Here is a 14,343-nt window from a genome sequence, read left to right on the forward strand (position 1 = left end):
ACAATGGAAATATAAAATTCAAAACTTGTGAGATGTAGGCAAAAGCCTGTGCATAAAGTAACGTAGAGACTTAGTGCAGACATGAGAAGGTAAGAAGGACTGAAACTGTTTGGCAGTATCCGCTGAGATATGTACGGTCAGGTGCCACATGTTCACATTTCCCTGCATATAAGATGGTATGTCTCGCACTGCCTTTTCTACTGTTGGATAAGTTTAGATACACAAATACTTACCACCGTGTGTTACAATTCTAGGTACTGAATGTACTTACAATATGTACTTACAGTACTCAGTATAGTATTATACGGTACAGGTTTGTAGCCTAGAAGCAACAGGCTATAGCATATAGCCTAGAGGTGTAGTAGCCCTACCACATGCGCTTGCATTAGTATACTCTGTGATGTACACAGGACAAGGGAATTGTCTAACAATGCACTTCTCACAATGTATGCCCATTGTTAAGTGAGCCATGGTTGTATTTTTTAAAATAAATTTTATTGTGTATATTTGAGGCTTACAACATGATGTTATGGGATACATGGAGATAGTGAAATGATTACTACAGTGAAGCAAATTAGCATATCTAGCAACTCACACAATTACCATTTTTTGTCACAAAATCTACTTATTTAACTTATTTAACAAGAATCCCTAATACAATACAATGTTATTCCCTAGAGTCCTCATGTTGTACATCACATCTCCAGACTTGTTCATCCTACATAGCTGCACCTTTTATCCTTTGAACCACATCTCGCCATTTCATCTCCCCTCACCTCCGCCCCACCCCCAAGTCCACGGTAACCACTGTTCTATTCTCTATCTCTGTGTATTTGATCTTCTTTTCAAGAGTCAACATAGAAGTGTTCCACATATAATGCATGTATAATAGACATGTACATTAAGGCATAATTTTTAATAATCAGAAATTGAAATAAACTTTAATGTACATCAATATTACATGAGATAAAGAATTTATGGTATGTACACAAAAGTGGAACACTATATAGCAATAAAAATGAATGTGGATCTTGAAATGCTATTGAGCAAGGCAAGCCATCAAATTAATACATACACTATCCAGTCTTAGGAAGTTCAAAGCAGGTGAAAAATTAACCCTCAGTGCTCACGAGGCCATAGCACCACCTTTAGGGAGAAGGGAAATAATGAGGAGAAATCATGGTAATAACCCAGTTCAGGACCTGGGTATTGGTTACATGAGTTCATTTACTTGGTGAACAGACTTTAATATTCCAAAAATCAAGGATAAACAAGCTCTGGCCTTAACATCAGTTTAGTTAAAAAGATTCAGGCCAAGATTCAGGAAACACCTTTCCATGAGGCATTACGAGGACCTCGTAAAGTCTGACTTCAGTTGTGGGAATCCTGAAATACTGGGTTGTCCAACAAAAGAGCAGCTTGGCTTAACTCTGGAGGACAAAACTCAGCACAATGAGGGAAAGCACGTTACAAGACTCAAATTTTGATTCAATATTCTAACTGCTAACAACAAAACTGCCCAATAGGCCAAGCGCAGTGACTCACGCCTATAATCCCAGCACTTTGGGAGGCCAAGGCGGGCAGATCACTTGCAGTCAGGAGTTCAAGACCAGTATGACCAGCCTGGCCAATATGGTGAAACCCCATCTGTACTAAAAATATTAAAATTAGTTGTGCGTGGTGGCGCACGCCTGTAATCCCAGCTACTCGGGAGGCTGAGGCAGGAGAATCACTTGAACCCGGGAGGCAGAGATTACTGGTGAGCCAGCCTGGCGGACAGAGTGAGATTTCATCTCACAAAACAAACAAACAAACAAACAAAAAACTGCCCAATAATGGACACACTGTCTCAATAATAAAGACTATTCCATGCTCTGAACTTGTTCACATCAAGGCGGAAGGGCCACTCATCAGGGGTGAGCGGAGTTTCCCACACCACACGGCGTGAGAGCTGACCGCTGGAGCCCCTTCCACAGCCTTCAGACTCTATGCACATGGGTCAACACAGAACCACAATTTAAACCTCTTACCCTTAATCTTGTAGTGGAGATCTCAGCTTTTAAAATATCGGGATCATATTTAGTACTGGATGAAGATCCTGAGAATACTTTTATAGAGAAAAAAGAAAAACTAATTATTTACAAGTTGCATAACTAGTTCTCAGCTTATAATTTCTTGAAGCTGTACACAGGGGGAAAAAAAGAATTTACTGAAGCTAAAAACAAGATTTATGTGCTTTCTTTTTATAATTCCTTTATTGTCATTTATCAGACACCTAAATATAAAAAGTAATCTTCAAACCTCTACCATATTTTTAAACTCTGTGAAGAGAAACATCATTAAGACCTTGGTGCTTAATTTTCTTCTGGATTTCATATACACTATGCCCTTAGAGGACTATACTGCAGCAGTACTTCAGAGTTTTGCATTATCAAGGAATTTATAATTTAAGCAGAACTTCTGAGCTCATCACAGCTGCTTCTTTAAACAAAGTCAGCTCCAAATAATCAATCTGTGAGATGACGGAGCGGTAAATCAACTCAGATGGTCAACAGAAATTACACTGTAGGTAATAGTTGCAGTTCCTCCCCACTAAAAATATTGTACAAAAGTAGCAAAAAGGGCCAAATTACTTGCATTGTTCTGAAAAGGTAAAAATTAACTCGTAAATGCATAAAAGGCAACCTGGCAGAGGCAGGTACAGAAACAGAAGGCATGCACAACCCCCAAACGGCGATTATTTTATCTGGAGTGGGGGTGAGATTATCCGGGGTGTGCCTTCACCTCTCACGGTTTTGAGAGACTCTTCCTGCTTAGGAGGGAAAAGGACTCAAAATTAAACTCCATAGAAATGTAAGTGGTCTTCTGTTACCTACAATTCGGTCTCCACTTCTAAAGTCTGAATAGACACACTGTACTTACAGCTTGTGCGAGAACTTGACTTTTCCTTATAGGCATCATTTAATCGCACGTATTCATCCAGGGCCAGCGCCAGCCTCTGTTCCTTCACATGGTACAGCTCCTTCTGTGTTCGGAGGGCATCCTGCGCCACAGAGAGGTAGTCCTTGAGCATCTTCTCCTGTTCCCCCCTCCATTGTTTTCTTGGATCTTCTATCTGTGTGGTTTCTGAAAACATTAGGTAGAGGGTATTTTTTAGAATTTAACTTTGTTTTCCGGATTGTTTAAACTTTAGGGAGTAGGCTAGCTTAAGTTCTTGTATCCTCTAAGGAGTTTATTTAGCTGTGCTAAATAAATTTCTCCAGAAATTTTATAGTTTTATTTTACCCAGTCCCATCAATTTCCTTCCTCTTTCAGGTTCTCATCAACAATGTATTCTCACTATAAATCTACCACATACGATGTTGTCAATCAGATCATTTCTTTCAAGAATTCTGTGGCTCCCCAGTGCCTGCAGAATAAAAGCTAAGCTATTCATTCCAGCACTCAAGGTCCTGTATAATCTGGACCCAACCTACCTTCATTCACCTAACATGGGACTCTAGCCACACTGCCCTCTGCATCAGCTCTAATCAAAGCTGGTCTACTCTGCAGACCAATACCAGTCCATGAACGCAGTTTCATGTCCACAACAGTAAGGACAGAAATAGACAGAAAACATTTTGTTATCATTATAGCGATTTTAGTCAGTTATTGTTTATCTGTTGATAAACATTTTGCATTTCTTTGTGTGTATACATTTTCACTTTTCCAGTAATTCACTTTTTCTTGTAGTTTACAAAAATATCAATGAGTCTGCAGTGGATCTGAAATTTAAAAATAAACAAACAAACAAAACCCTTGTCCTGTTTACACAGGATGCTCTAGCCTAAGGCCCTGGTTCTTGCTTCTGCACTTCTGCAAACTACAATCAACCAGAGACCCTTTTTAAAAAAAAAACCCCAGACCAGTTAGAGTTTCTGTGGGTGGAACCCAAGCACTATCGATTTGAAAGCTGCTCAGGTGATTCCAGTGAGCAGCCGAGCCCAAGAACCAGTGCTCTGCAACAGCATTCACACGCTGCCTCCTCCAGAAGGTGCCCCAGCCACCTCATCTGCAGGTCAGCCCTTATCCTCTGTCTTCCACGGCAGCTTATGCTCAGTTTATAAACTCCAAACACATTCTTTACTGTGTGGTGAAGCCACAGTAGGGGCCACAAAACGTGAAGAAAAACAAAAGAATCAGATTACCACAAACACTTTATGTTCTCATATTTAAAAAACTGACATATTTTTTGACCACACGTTGGGCCAAGGAGTTGGAGTGTACTGGTGTCCAGCATTGGGGTACCATGATGTGTACAAGAGAATGGATAGTTGGTGATGGTTAGTGCAGGTTGGTTAAGAGACATCCCCCTGTGTCTGCAGACATGTATTGGATCCCTCTGCTGTGAAAGAAAGGAGAGTGGCCATGTGCCAGTAGAAGAAGGGGCTGAGAATGGGACAGAGTAAATAAAAGAGGCTTCCTGGATACTGATGTTCTATTTCTTTCACCCATCGAAATTACATAGTTCACTTCTAAAATATTTGATAAACTTTGTTATTTCAGTCTGTGCACTTTTCTGTATGTTGTATTCAGTAATACAATGTGTTAAAATAAAAGTAGAATAGTTCAAAGGCGTAAAAACTATGGTATTGTGACTTACGATCTTGTCTCTAGCAGGACATTGTATCTAAGTGGATCCCACTCCCAACAAGAGCAAACACAAACAGGGGATAATTTGGGACAAATAGAAGTATGGCTCTAATACAGAAAACTCATGAAGCTTGATACACAAAAGATTAATAGAGATTTTTAAAAAACAAAGCAAAACACAAAGAAGGCCATGGTGGAATAACAGGGCCACAGTAAATAACTAGAAGACAAAATATATGAACAATGGTTTTCAGATGTTGGACAACAGGTAGTACGAATTGTGATCTCTGAAAGAAGGGAAATGAATCCCATGATTATCCTACATTTCTGTCTGAAAGCACTTTTTGGACAGCAGTGCAAAGAGGGGTAACTGAAGCAGAGAAAGGAGGCACTGCTGAATTGAAGCGAGAGGCAAGCAGACTTCATGGAAGCCATGAGAGGTGGAATTTGTAAAGCAAAGCACAGAAGTTCCAGAGACTGGAGAAGTTCCAGAAATTTGCACAGGGGTTACAAGAAGTCTGTGGGTGAATGCTAAGATGCACAAGGGGGAAGTGCACAACGCCAGGCAAAGGACAACTGGGGTGCTATAGGCAGATAATTCCCTGAGCTCACACAGGGCTGTGACAGTTTCCAATTACGACCAGCCAGAGGAGAAAGGACACAGTGAACATCTAGGGAATCCAGTGGAGACCACAGCAAAGTTACACCTTAACAACAGAGCTAAATAAGACATAGAGTAAAGGCTACTCTGAACCTAACCTAAAGGACCAAACTGGTCAGCAAGTAACTTAACTGCCAGTCAGAAGAAAAAAAGTACAAATCTCCCTAAAAGGCACAAAACCTAGCACTCAATGAAACCAACAACAACAAAACCAACTTTATAATGTCTAGCATCCACTATAATGTTACTAAACATAACAAAAAGCACAAAAATATGGTCCATAATCAGGAGAAAAATCAGTCAACAGAAACAGATCTGGAAATGTAGAAATGATGGAATAAACATAATCTAGATAAAACAGTTGTTACAACAGAATAGAGTCCAAATATAAACCCACACATCTACTGACTATTGTGCAAACAGTCAGTAAGCAGATGAAAGGAGACTCAACATCACCAATCATCAGGGAAATACAAGTCAAAACGATAATGGGATACCACTGCTCACTATATAAAACGGCTAGAATTTGAAAACTGACCATGTCAAGTGTTGAAGAGGATGTGGGGCAACTGGAATTCTCATTCATTGCCACTGGGAATCTAAAAAGGGGCAATCACTTTGGAGAAGAACTTAGCAATTACCATACAACCCAGCAATCCTACAACTTGTTATTTACCCAAGAGATCCAAAAATATGTATATACAAAAAGACCTCTAAACAAATGCTCATTAACAGCTTTATTCATAAGAGACAAAACTATTACAGCTAATGGCTAAGCAAATTGTAGTATATCCATACAATAAAATACTACTCAGCAACAAAATGAAACAAAATACTCAACAGCAATATATAAGACTCTTAAACACAAGCTGAGTGAAAAGACGCCAGACACAAAAGAGCACATGCTGTATGATTCCATTTATATGAAATGTGGGCAAACGTAAAGCTAATCCAATGACAGAAAGTGGTTGCCTGGGCCCAGCAGTACTGAGAAGTACTTGTTACAACAGAGCAAGAAGAAAGCTCTTTTTGAGCGGATGGAAATGTTCTCTATCTTGATTATTGTGATGGTTACATGGTGTACACTTGTCAAAAACTCATGAACTGTATAGTGAAAATAGATGCAATTTATGTATTTGTATATAATAACAAAGCTGATTTAAAATATGCTTTATAAGGTTCAAATGAATGAATGATGATGACTGATGAATGTTAAAGAGAACTGAGGTATAACAATACCTCAGTTATAAAGGACAAAGGGATGCTATAGGCAGACAAACGGATGCTATCAGAACAGCAGTAAAAATCCTTTGCCGCTATCAGCTGTTAAAAAGAGCACTGGTTAGGGAGTAAGGCCGTGTGGATTCCATATCCAACTAGTCAGATGTGAGACTCTAGGAGAAATATTTTACCTCTCTTACTCTCACGTCTCTTGGATGTACAAAGAGGGTGAAATATGGACGAATATTTTCTGATGTAGCCTTTGTAGTGGACACTGTTGGTGTCCTATCCTGGTATTCTTGGGTCTTTCTGCCATGGTCTGCTCTTTGCTGTTGATGGATGTCTGACTGCTCTAGAGCACTTCGCTAACTCACCTGCAGCCAGTGACTGACTAGTGAAGAAGACAGAAAGAACCCCCAGGTAGAGCAAACTCTGAGGTAGAAATTGTACTTTGGAGTCACCACAATCAAGTGGAGTCAGAGACTTCACAGAAATAAAACCTTCACTTGTTTTTTTCCCTCACTTTCCTTCTTTCCTCATTTCCTTAATGGTTTATCCCGGGATTTCCTTCATAAACCACGTTCACTTAAATTCTTGGCTTAGGGCTTGCTTCTGAGAGAACTCAACCCAACGTACCCTTGTATAATCTATGCAAATGGAAATGAAAGAAGTTTGGTCTTGGACTGTACTTCTCATATCCTCCTGTGACGGCTCTTAGTAACATTGTGTGTATGGGCAAGGCAGGGGAGAAATGAGAGGAAGATTCACTCTTGAAAATAAAAAAGGAAAATAAACCTGTCATTAACAGAGAAACGTAACAGCAAGTTCTAGCAATCGTTTTCTAAGATTCTACTAGAGAACTGAATAAATAAGCTGCTCTGGTTATTGTAAAACATAAAATTAGATTAAGGCACAGCCTAATTGCCTCAATAAAATCATTTTTGTGCACCATTACTAACAGTACTCTTAGATTTTAAGCCCTTGATGTCATATCATACCTGAAAATACTTCCACAGCCCACTCAGAGTTCCACAACCCCTTTCCCAGGGGTGTAGAGAGTATACATCAGTCAGCCCAGACTACACTGGAAACGAAAGGTGTGGATACAGAAGGACTACGGAACATACAAAAGGGAAGTGTTCCAACAAGAACCTCGGCATTTATTACTGGAAGGAGACGAGGAGGTACCGAGGTGCAGGAGGAAGAAGAAAAAAAGAAAATGATACGGTAGCATTAACCTGGGTGGCAGAAAGGCTGAGGTACATGGATTGTGAAAAACTAAACAGGAAAAGGAGGGATAATTCTTCCTTCCTCCTAATACCTGAATAATTAAAATGACTCCACATTGGAATGTACGTTGAGAATACTGAGACTCAGGTCGTAATGAAGTAAGGTTAAAAAAAAAAAAGAAGCACATGAATCATTTGAGTCCTGAGGAAGTTTTAAGAATATGAATACTGGAAAAAAGAACTGAGATGTAATATCCCAGAAGATCATAAACTCTGTATTCAGTCTAACTGGGTTCAAATCCAGGTGTGTCATTTACAAATTGTGTGACCTTGAGCAGGTTCTTAAACCTCTCCAGGGTTCAATTTCCTCCTTTACAAAATGGAGCTAATTCAGGGGGCTGTTTGGAGGATTAAATGAGATACTGCAAAATACAAAAAGCCGTTAACGCTGGTAAGCTATAACACTGTCTCTGATACTCGGACTGCAAAAGCAAAGAAATTATAAAGTCACATTGCTTACCCCAGCCTTGACTCCAGAGAGCATCTGTGTCTAGAACTAAGGCTCCACAGATCACTCTGCACCCATGTTAACCTACCCTGGCTTGAACTAGCTGATGAAAACGGGATAGAGTCAGCTGTAACAAATGAATTATACATACATATGCTCAACACCTCCCCTCAATCTGTGCACGTGGCAGCAACACTGGGGAAAAAGGAGTCTTGTAACTTAATAAATTATAAAATTATATCCACTCTGCTTCCTCTTCCCTTAGTGGAATTTGCGCACTCCACCACATACGTATTTATACAAGATGTCAGGGGCAGATCAGCAGATGAGACTGAAAAACAATCAACAAAATATTGCTTCTCAAAGTTTCTTAGTATGACACACAGTGTTGCACTTTCCATTTGTCAGTGGATGGCGTATTGATCATTTTTTAAAAAATTTTATATGTTTTGTGATGCTTTGATGTCTCAGGGGCCTTGCTGTCTGGGAAGAGACTGCCCCTCCCAGGGCTAACTTAATTCTTAAGATAGCAAATGACTCCCATGAGCCCATCCTTCATATGTAAACCAACAGTCCAAAGCCCATATCCCTAACCTCCTCTTTTATCTAACTCACACACCAAACCAGTATTTCCCCTGCCCTACATCACCCTCCAGGGGAAGACGCTGGACAACTAGAGACCATTCCCATAACCCAGAGTCTGCCGAAATTATTCAATCTAGCCAATCCTAAACTCGTTCAGACTTGCGTACCCTGTCTCACTCATTCCTTCCCAAGGAAACCACAATACAGGCTCTGGGCCATGATTTCTCCTCTGCTCCTTCTGCCTCCCAACCAACCCAAGCACTTCTCCACCATATGGCCCAGAATGGTGTACTATGCCCCCTTCCCTTGAGAACTGTAATAAAACTTCTTAACCTGCCTCAAAGTATAGAACTCATCCTCTAACAAACATAAATGTATGGTCTTGAAAAGTTTTCAGAACTGTAGATGACTCCCAATAATCCTCATCTCCTAGTAATTTATGCCTCTCGAGTATGGGATAGATCTGATGGCTTGCTTCTAATGAACAGAACATAAAATAAGTGACAAGACATTACTTCTGAGATGAGGTTACAAAAGACCGTGCTGTTGTCTTGCTCACTCTCTCTCTCCCTGATTTTTCTTGGCTTTTTGACTCTAACAAAGCAAGCTGCCCCGCTGTGAGCTGTCCTGTGGAGAGGCCCACGTGGCATGGAACGAGGGAGGCCTGTGGCCAGCAGCCAACAAGGAAGTGAATCCTGCCAATAACCGTACGAGTGGCTTGGAAGCAAATCTTTCTCCAGGCAGCCTTGAGATGACTGCAGCCTGGCTGACACCTTGACTGCAAACCACCACAGAGACCCTGAGCTGGAGGATCCAGCTAAGTCTTGCCTAGATTCATGGCCCACAGAAGCCATGAGATAATAAATATTATTTTAAACCAGTAAGTTTTGGGAGAATTTGTGATGATGCGATACATAATTAATAAACTAATGAAATAAAGAGATAATAAAAATTAAAAATGTATGTTAAAAATCTGAAAAGTTCTCAAGTTATAATAATTATAAGATATGTACTCTCAGTTCTCTTTCAATCTTTTGAGGTTTCAGCCAATCATATTTCCCCCATGTTGGGGACACAGTATATTTCAATAAAATATTTGTCATTGGCTAAAATGCCACAAAACACTGACTGACACTTCAGTGAATAAGGTGCAATAATGAAGACGATAATAAACTTCAGCATTTGTCTTGGACAGGTCAGGAAAAACACTCCGGGAGACTGGTTTAAACACCACACATTACAAGAGGGTCAGTGGGAAGCATTCTCATCTCTGAAATATTGCACAATTCAAATATGAACTGCAAAAGATGGTTCCCAAGGCACCTTAGAAGAAGGCTTCATAAAGCAGGATTGTGCTTCATCTCCATCACTGTATTTGCAGAACAGATTTGTGAAGATTATTTTTTAAATGTAAATACTCAAGTATATTATACAAATGTGGTATTTTTTATTAAGACCTAGTGGCCTTGGGAGCTCATGGCATTACAATATAATTTGCTGTTTTCTACTATATCAAAGAAGCAATATATAATACTGTTAAAATGCCCTGTACCTCAAGGAATTCACATTCCATCAGTTTTATAGATGTGAAACTTTATAGGTAGAGAACACATGTGAGTTACAAGAGCTTATCATGGAAGATAATGTTAGATTCTTCAAAGAAGATTATTTTTGTCTATAAAGGATATTTATATTCTTCCTACTGTGCTCAGGAAGAATAAATCAAATGAATATAAGTAACTTTCCTTATCTTCCTTTTTATAAAGTATCTGCTGTATTTACTATTTGTTCATTAATTCCTACAGACAATTATTGACCATCTACTACAGGGAAAATAAGATATTCAGGCATCAACCCTCCTTCCAAGAAACTTGCAAAACGTAGAAATAGTGACATACATATATGTAGAACACGATTAGTGCCTCGAGTGGAGAATGGCTAAGTGCCATGGCAGTTTAGAGACAAATGAGTTTCTTCTGGCTGAAAAAGAGTCCAGTTCCATGGAACAGGCAGTAAAGAGGGCTTTGAAAGATTCCTGACAAAAGAACCTGGCCCGTTCCCTGCCCCAGCCAAAACCCCCGGTTACCCCAGTCACACCAGCCTTCAGCTGCACTGAATTTCCTGCATGTCTTTCCTCAAGTCTTGCTTTCACTAGCCTCTTGAGACCTTGGAATCTACTTGCCGTCCTCCTTCTTCCCCACCCCCTTTTCCTCCAGCCTGGTTAACTCAGCCATCTCTTGGGTGTCAGCTTAAAGCACTTTCTCCAAGTAGCCACGGTCACACTCTTTAGGATGGAAAGGCTGCTTCTTCATGCTTCCCCATGTTCTCCTAGCATGCTGGTGGTCCTTTCCTTATTTCACTATATGCTCTCATTGCTTTACCAATACTCCAAGAAGGACTAGCCTGTGATGTCTTGAATGTCCAGTGAATGAATATGAAACTCATTTTGTAAGCAATAATGTGCCACAGAAGGGTTTTATGCAAGTGCACAAAAGGATCCTTTTTTTTTTTTTTTAAAGCGATGAGGTCTTGCACGTTACCAGGACTGCCCTTGAACTCTTAGGCTCCAGTGATCTTCCCACCTCACCCTCCTGAGTAGCTGGGACTACAAGCAAGAGCCACCATGCTCAGCTTCAAAGAATCTTCACTATATTCTAAGAAAATCATCTGACAGAAATGTGAGGTTCTATTATCAATTGATATGATGGAGAAAAAAATTTTTTGATGAAAATTATACATTAAATGAAAAAGTTTATAAAATAGTATATATAATATAATCCCATTTGAGATGTAAAATACATTTAAAGCTGTGTATGAGGCAGGGGCATTCCTTGCAGGCAGATTTAAGGCCAGTCTGGGCAACACAGAGAGATGCCATCTCTACCCCAAAAAAATAAAAACAAAAATAAATTTTAAAAAACTGTGTATATGTGCATGCGTGTATCAAGCCTGGAAGGATACACATGAAAAGATTTAGAATACTTAGTTAACTCTGGGTTGTATGAACATAATTTTTCTTCTTTTCATTTATCTATATTTTTACTTTTCTCCTATACACCATTACTTTTCGTTTGTTTGTTTGTTTTTGAGACAGGGTCTCACTCTGTCAACCAGGCTGGAGTGCAGTGGTGTGATCATAGCGCATCGCAGCCTTGAACTCCTAGGCTCCAGCAATCTGCCCACCTCAGCCTCCCAAGCAGGTGCGACCACAGGTGTAAACTGCCTCCCAAGTAGGTGGGACTACAGGTGCAAACTGCAAAACATGTTGAAAGGATCTATTCCCAAAACTGAGCAAATCCTTTTATATGAAGTTCCAGAACAGACAAAATTAAGCTATGGTGATAGAAATCAGAACAATGTCTGCAGCAGTAGGGAGGGCTGACTGGAAAGGGGCAGGACAGAACTTACTAGAGGGACTGAAGAAGTTTGTACCTTGATGCGGGGGCAAGTTACAAAGGATTATACACATGTCAAAGTCCACCCAAAATACATGCTCAAAATCTGTGCATTTTTGTGTATGTAAATGAAACCTCAATTACTAAAAGAAAGAAAAAAAAGTTATAGTACAACTCAGACTCTACCAAAAAGTGATTTACTTCTGGTTGTATTAATAATATCAAAACCTTACAAACCATACCTCCTCATTTCCCTTCCAGTTACAAACATCCCTCGTTGATATCTATACCCCCACTCCACACATACCCACCGAAAGGTGAATGTGATCATAAAACACTTACGGCCTAAAATAACTTTTACTGTCAAGGTCAAATCTTCTACTTCTAAATATTCAATAGTGTTTGTTAGAAACGTGTTAAACAGCCAAACATTCCTTATTTAATTTTTTCTTTAAATAATGAGAAAATTATGCTGAAACTATACAACGTCAGAACACAACATATGTGTGGAGCAGCTGTTTGAGAAGATAATACCGTTTGCTTCCTAAACTACTTCACAGGAATGTCTTGAAGATTAATGAGACAATGGACCAGATCGTTTTCAGTGGGTGAACTGTTTGCTGTTGGTAATTTGGGTACATCAGACCGCTAGAATACCATTACCATTAAAGCAAAATAGCAGACTTAAAATTTTATATTCTAATAGTGAAGTTTTAAAATATTCAACATGGTGTTTTTTGACACATAATTTATACTTGAAATGTACTTTAATTCCTTTAAATAAGAACAGAAAGCTTTTGATTGCTGAGTTAAGCAATAAAGCTCTTCTTTTTAACCTTTTAAGTGTTTATCATTATACTAGTTGCCCAGCGATGAAAACAAAAGATACAGTCACTGCCCTCCCTCAAGAAGCTCATAATTTAGTGAGGATAACATACAAAAAATAGTATAAATGCAATATGACAACCCTTTTTAAAAAATTCCTATGCACTTGGTCCTCCAGAAGTATCTGGATGGGGCATTTGACCAGAATGGGACGGAGACCTGTGAGGTGGAGGGGTGGGTATCAGAGAAGGCCTATGGGAAGCAGTGGCACCTGAGCAGACTGCCCCTAGAAGGATGTGGCCTTCAGTCAAAAGGAGGGCCTAGGGGCTGTGCAGAGAGTGCTCAGGCTCGACTCCACAGATGCAAAGAAAGGCGGCCAGCCCAGGAGACACAGGGTACTCCTAGAGGTCTCCAGTGCTAGGCAGGGCAGGAGATGAAAAAGGAGAGGCCGATGCAAGCAGACTGGGAAGAGCCTTCTAGCAAGGAAAGAACATATGCATCTGGACTCTGAGAAAGACTTAGACAGATATGGCAGCCAGCAGCCTGTAGGAAGTAACTGAAGTCATCACCCAAGGAGGTCTGCAGCATGCACACAGCAGAAGACTGTTAGAGAAATCCTGACAGCAGGCCCCAGTGAAGAAGAAACAGGCGAAAGAAAGCTGGGCAGGTGCGGTCAGATATGTGAACAGTATGTCACAAAATCCAAAGAGTAGGGAGCAGGAGGGAATAACTCACAGTGACAAGTCACAGAGACGAGACTACAGTCTTGTTTGAATTTGACAGTTTGTGGGGTATATTAGACCCTTCCTGCCTTGTTATAAAGAGTCATTTATAAAGAAAAGAAAAGAAAAGAGGTTTAATTGCCTCACGGTTTTGCAGGATGTACAAGCACAGCCCCAGCATCTGCTGGGCTCCTGGGGAGGCCTCAGGGAGCTTTTACTCATGGGGGAAGGCAAAGCGGGAGCTGGTACATTATGTGGTGAGAGAGGAAGCAAGAGAGCAAGTGGAAGAGGCTTCACACCTCAAACAGCCAGATCTTGTGAGAACTCATTACAGCAAAGACAGCACCAAGGGGATGGCGCTAAACCATCATGAGAAATCCACTCCCATGATCCAATCACCTCTGATCAGGCCCTATCTCCAGCACTGGAGATTACATTTCAACATGAGATTTAGATGGGACGAATATCCAAACTACATCACGGGGTCTCAGGTGCCCTCAGCAAGAACAGGTTCGACGAGATGATGGAGAACAACGGAGGAAGTGGAGTTCTTGCAGACTACAGC

General features: G+C 40.3%; 1 protein-coding gene across 1 annotated transcript in view; it reads right to left on the reverse strand.

Annotated features, from left to right (window-relative positions):
• The window catches only part of WWC2 (WW and C2 domain containing 2), a 220,517-nt gene that overhangs the window by 107,883 nt on the left and 98,291 nt on the right, over positions 1–14,343 (reverse strand). Inside the window, exons 3-4 of the mRNA XM_031664153.1 lie at positions 2,923–3,126; positions 2,031–2,107 (exon numbers count right to left, since the gene is read on the reverse strand). Coding sequence (XP_031520013.1) covers positions 2,031–2,107; positions 2,923–3,126 — 281 coding nt within the window. The remainder of the gene's footprint in view (positions 1–2,030; positions 2,108–2,922; positions 3,127–14,343) is intronic.

Source organism: Papio anubis, chromosome 3 (assembly GCF_008728515.1).
Source record: "Papio anubis isolate 15944 chromosome 3, Panubis1.0, whole genome shotgun sequence".
Classification (NCBI taxonomy): domain Eukaryota; kingdom Metazoa; phylum Chordata; class Mammalia; order Primates; family Cercopithecidae; genus Papio; species Papio anubis.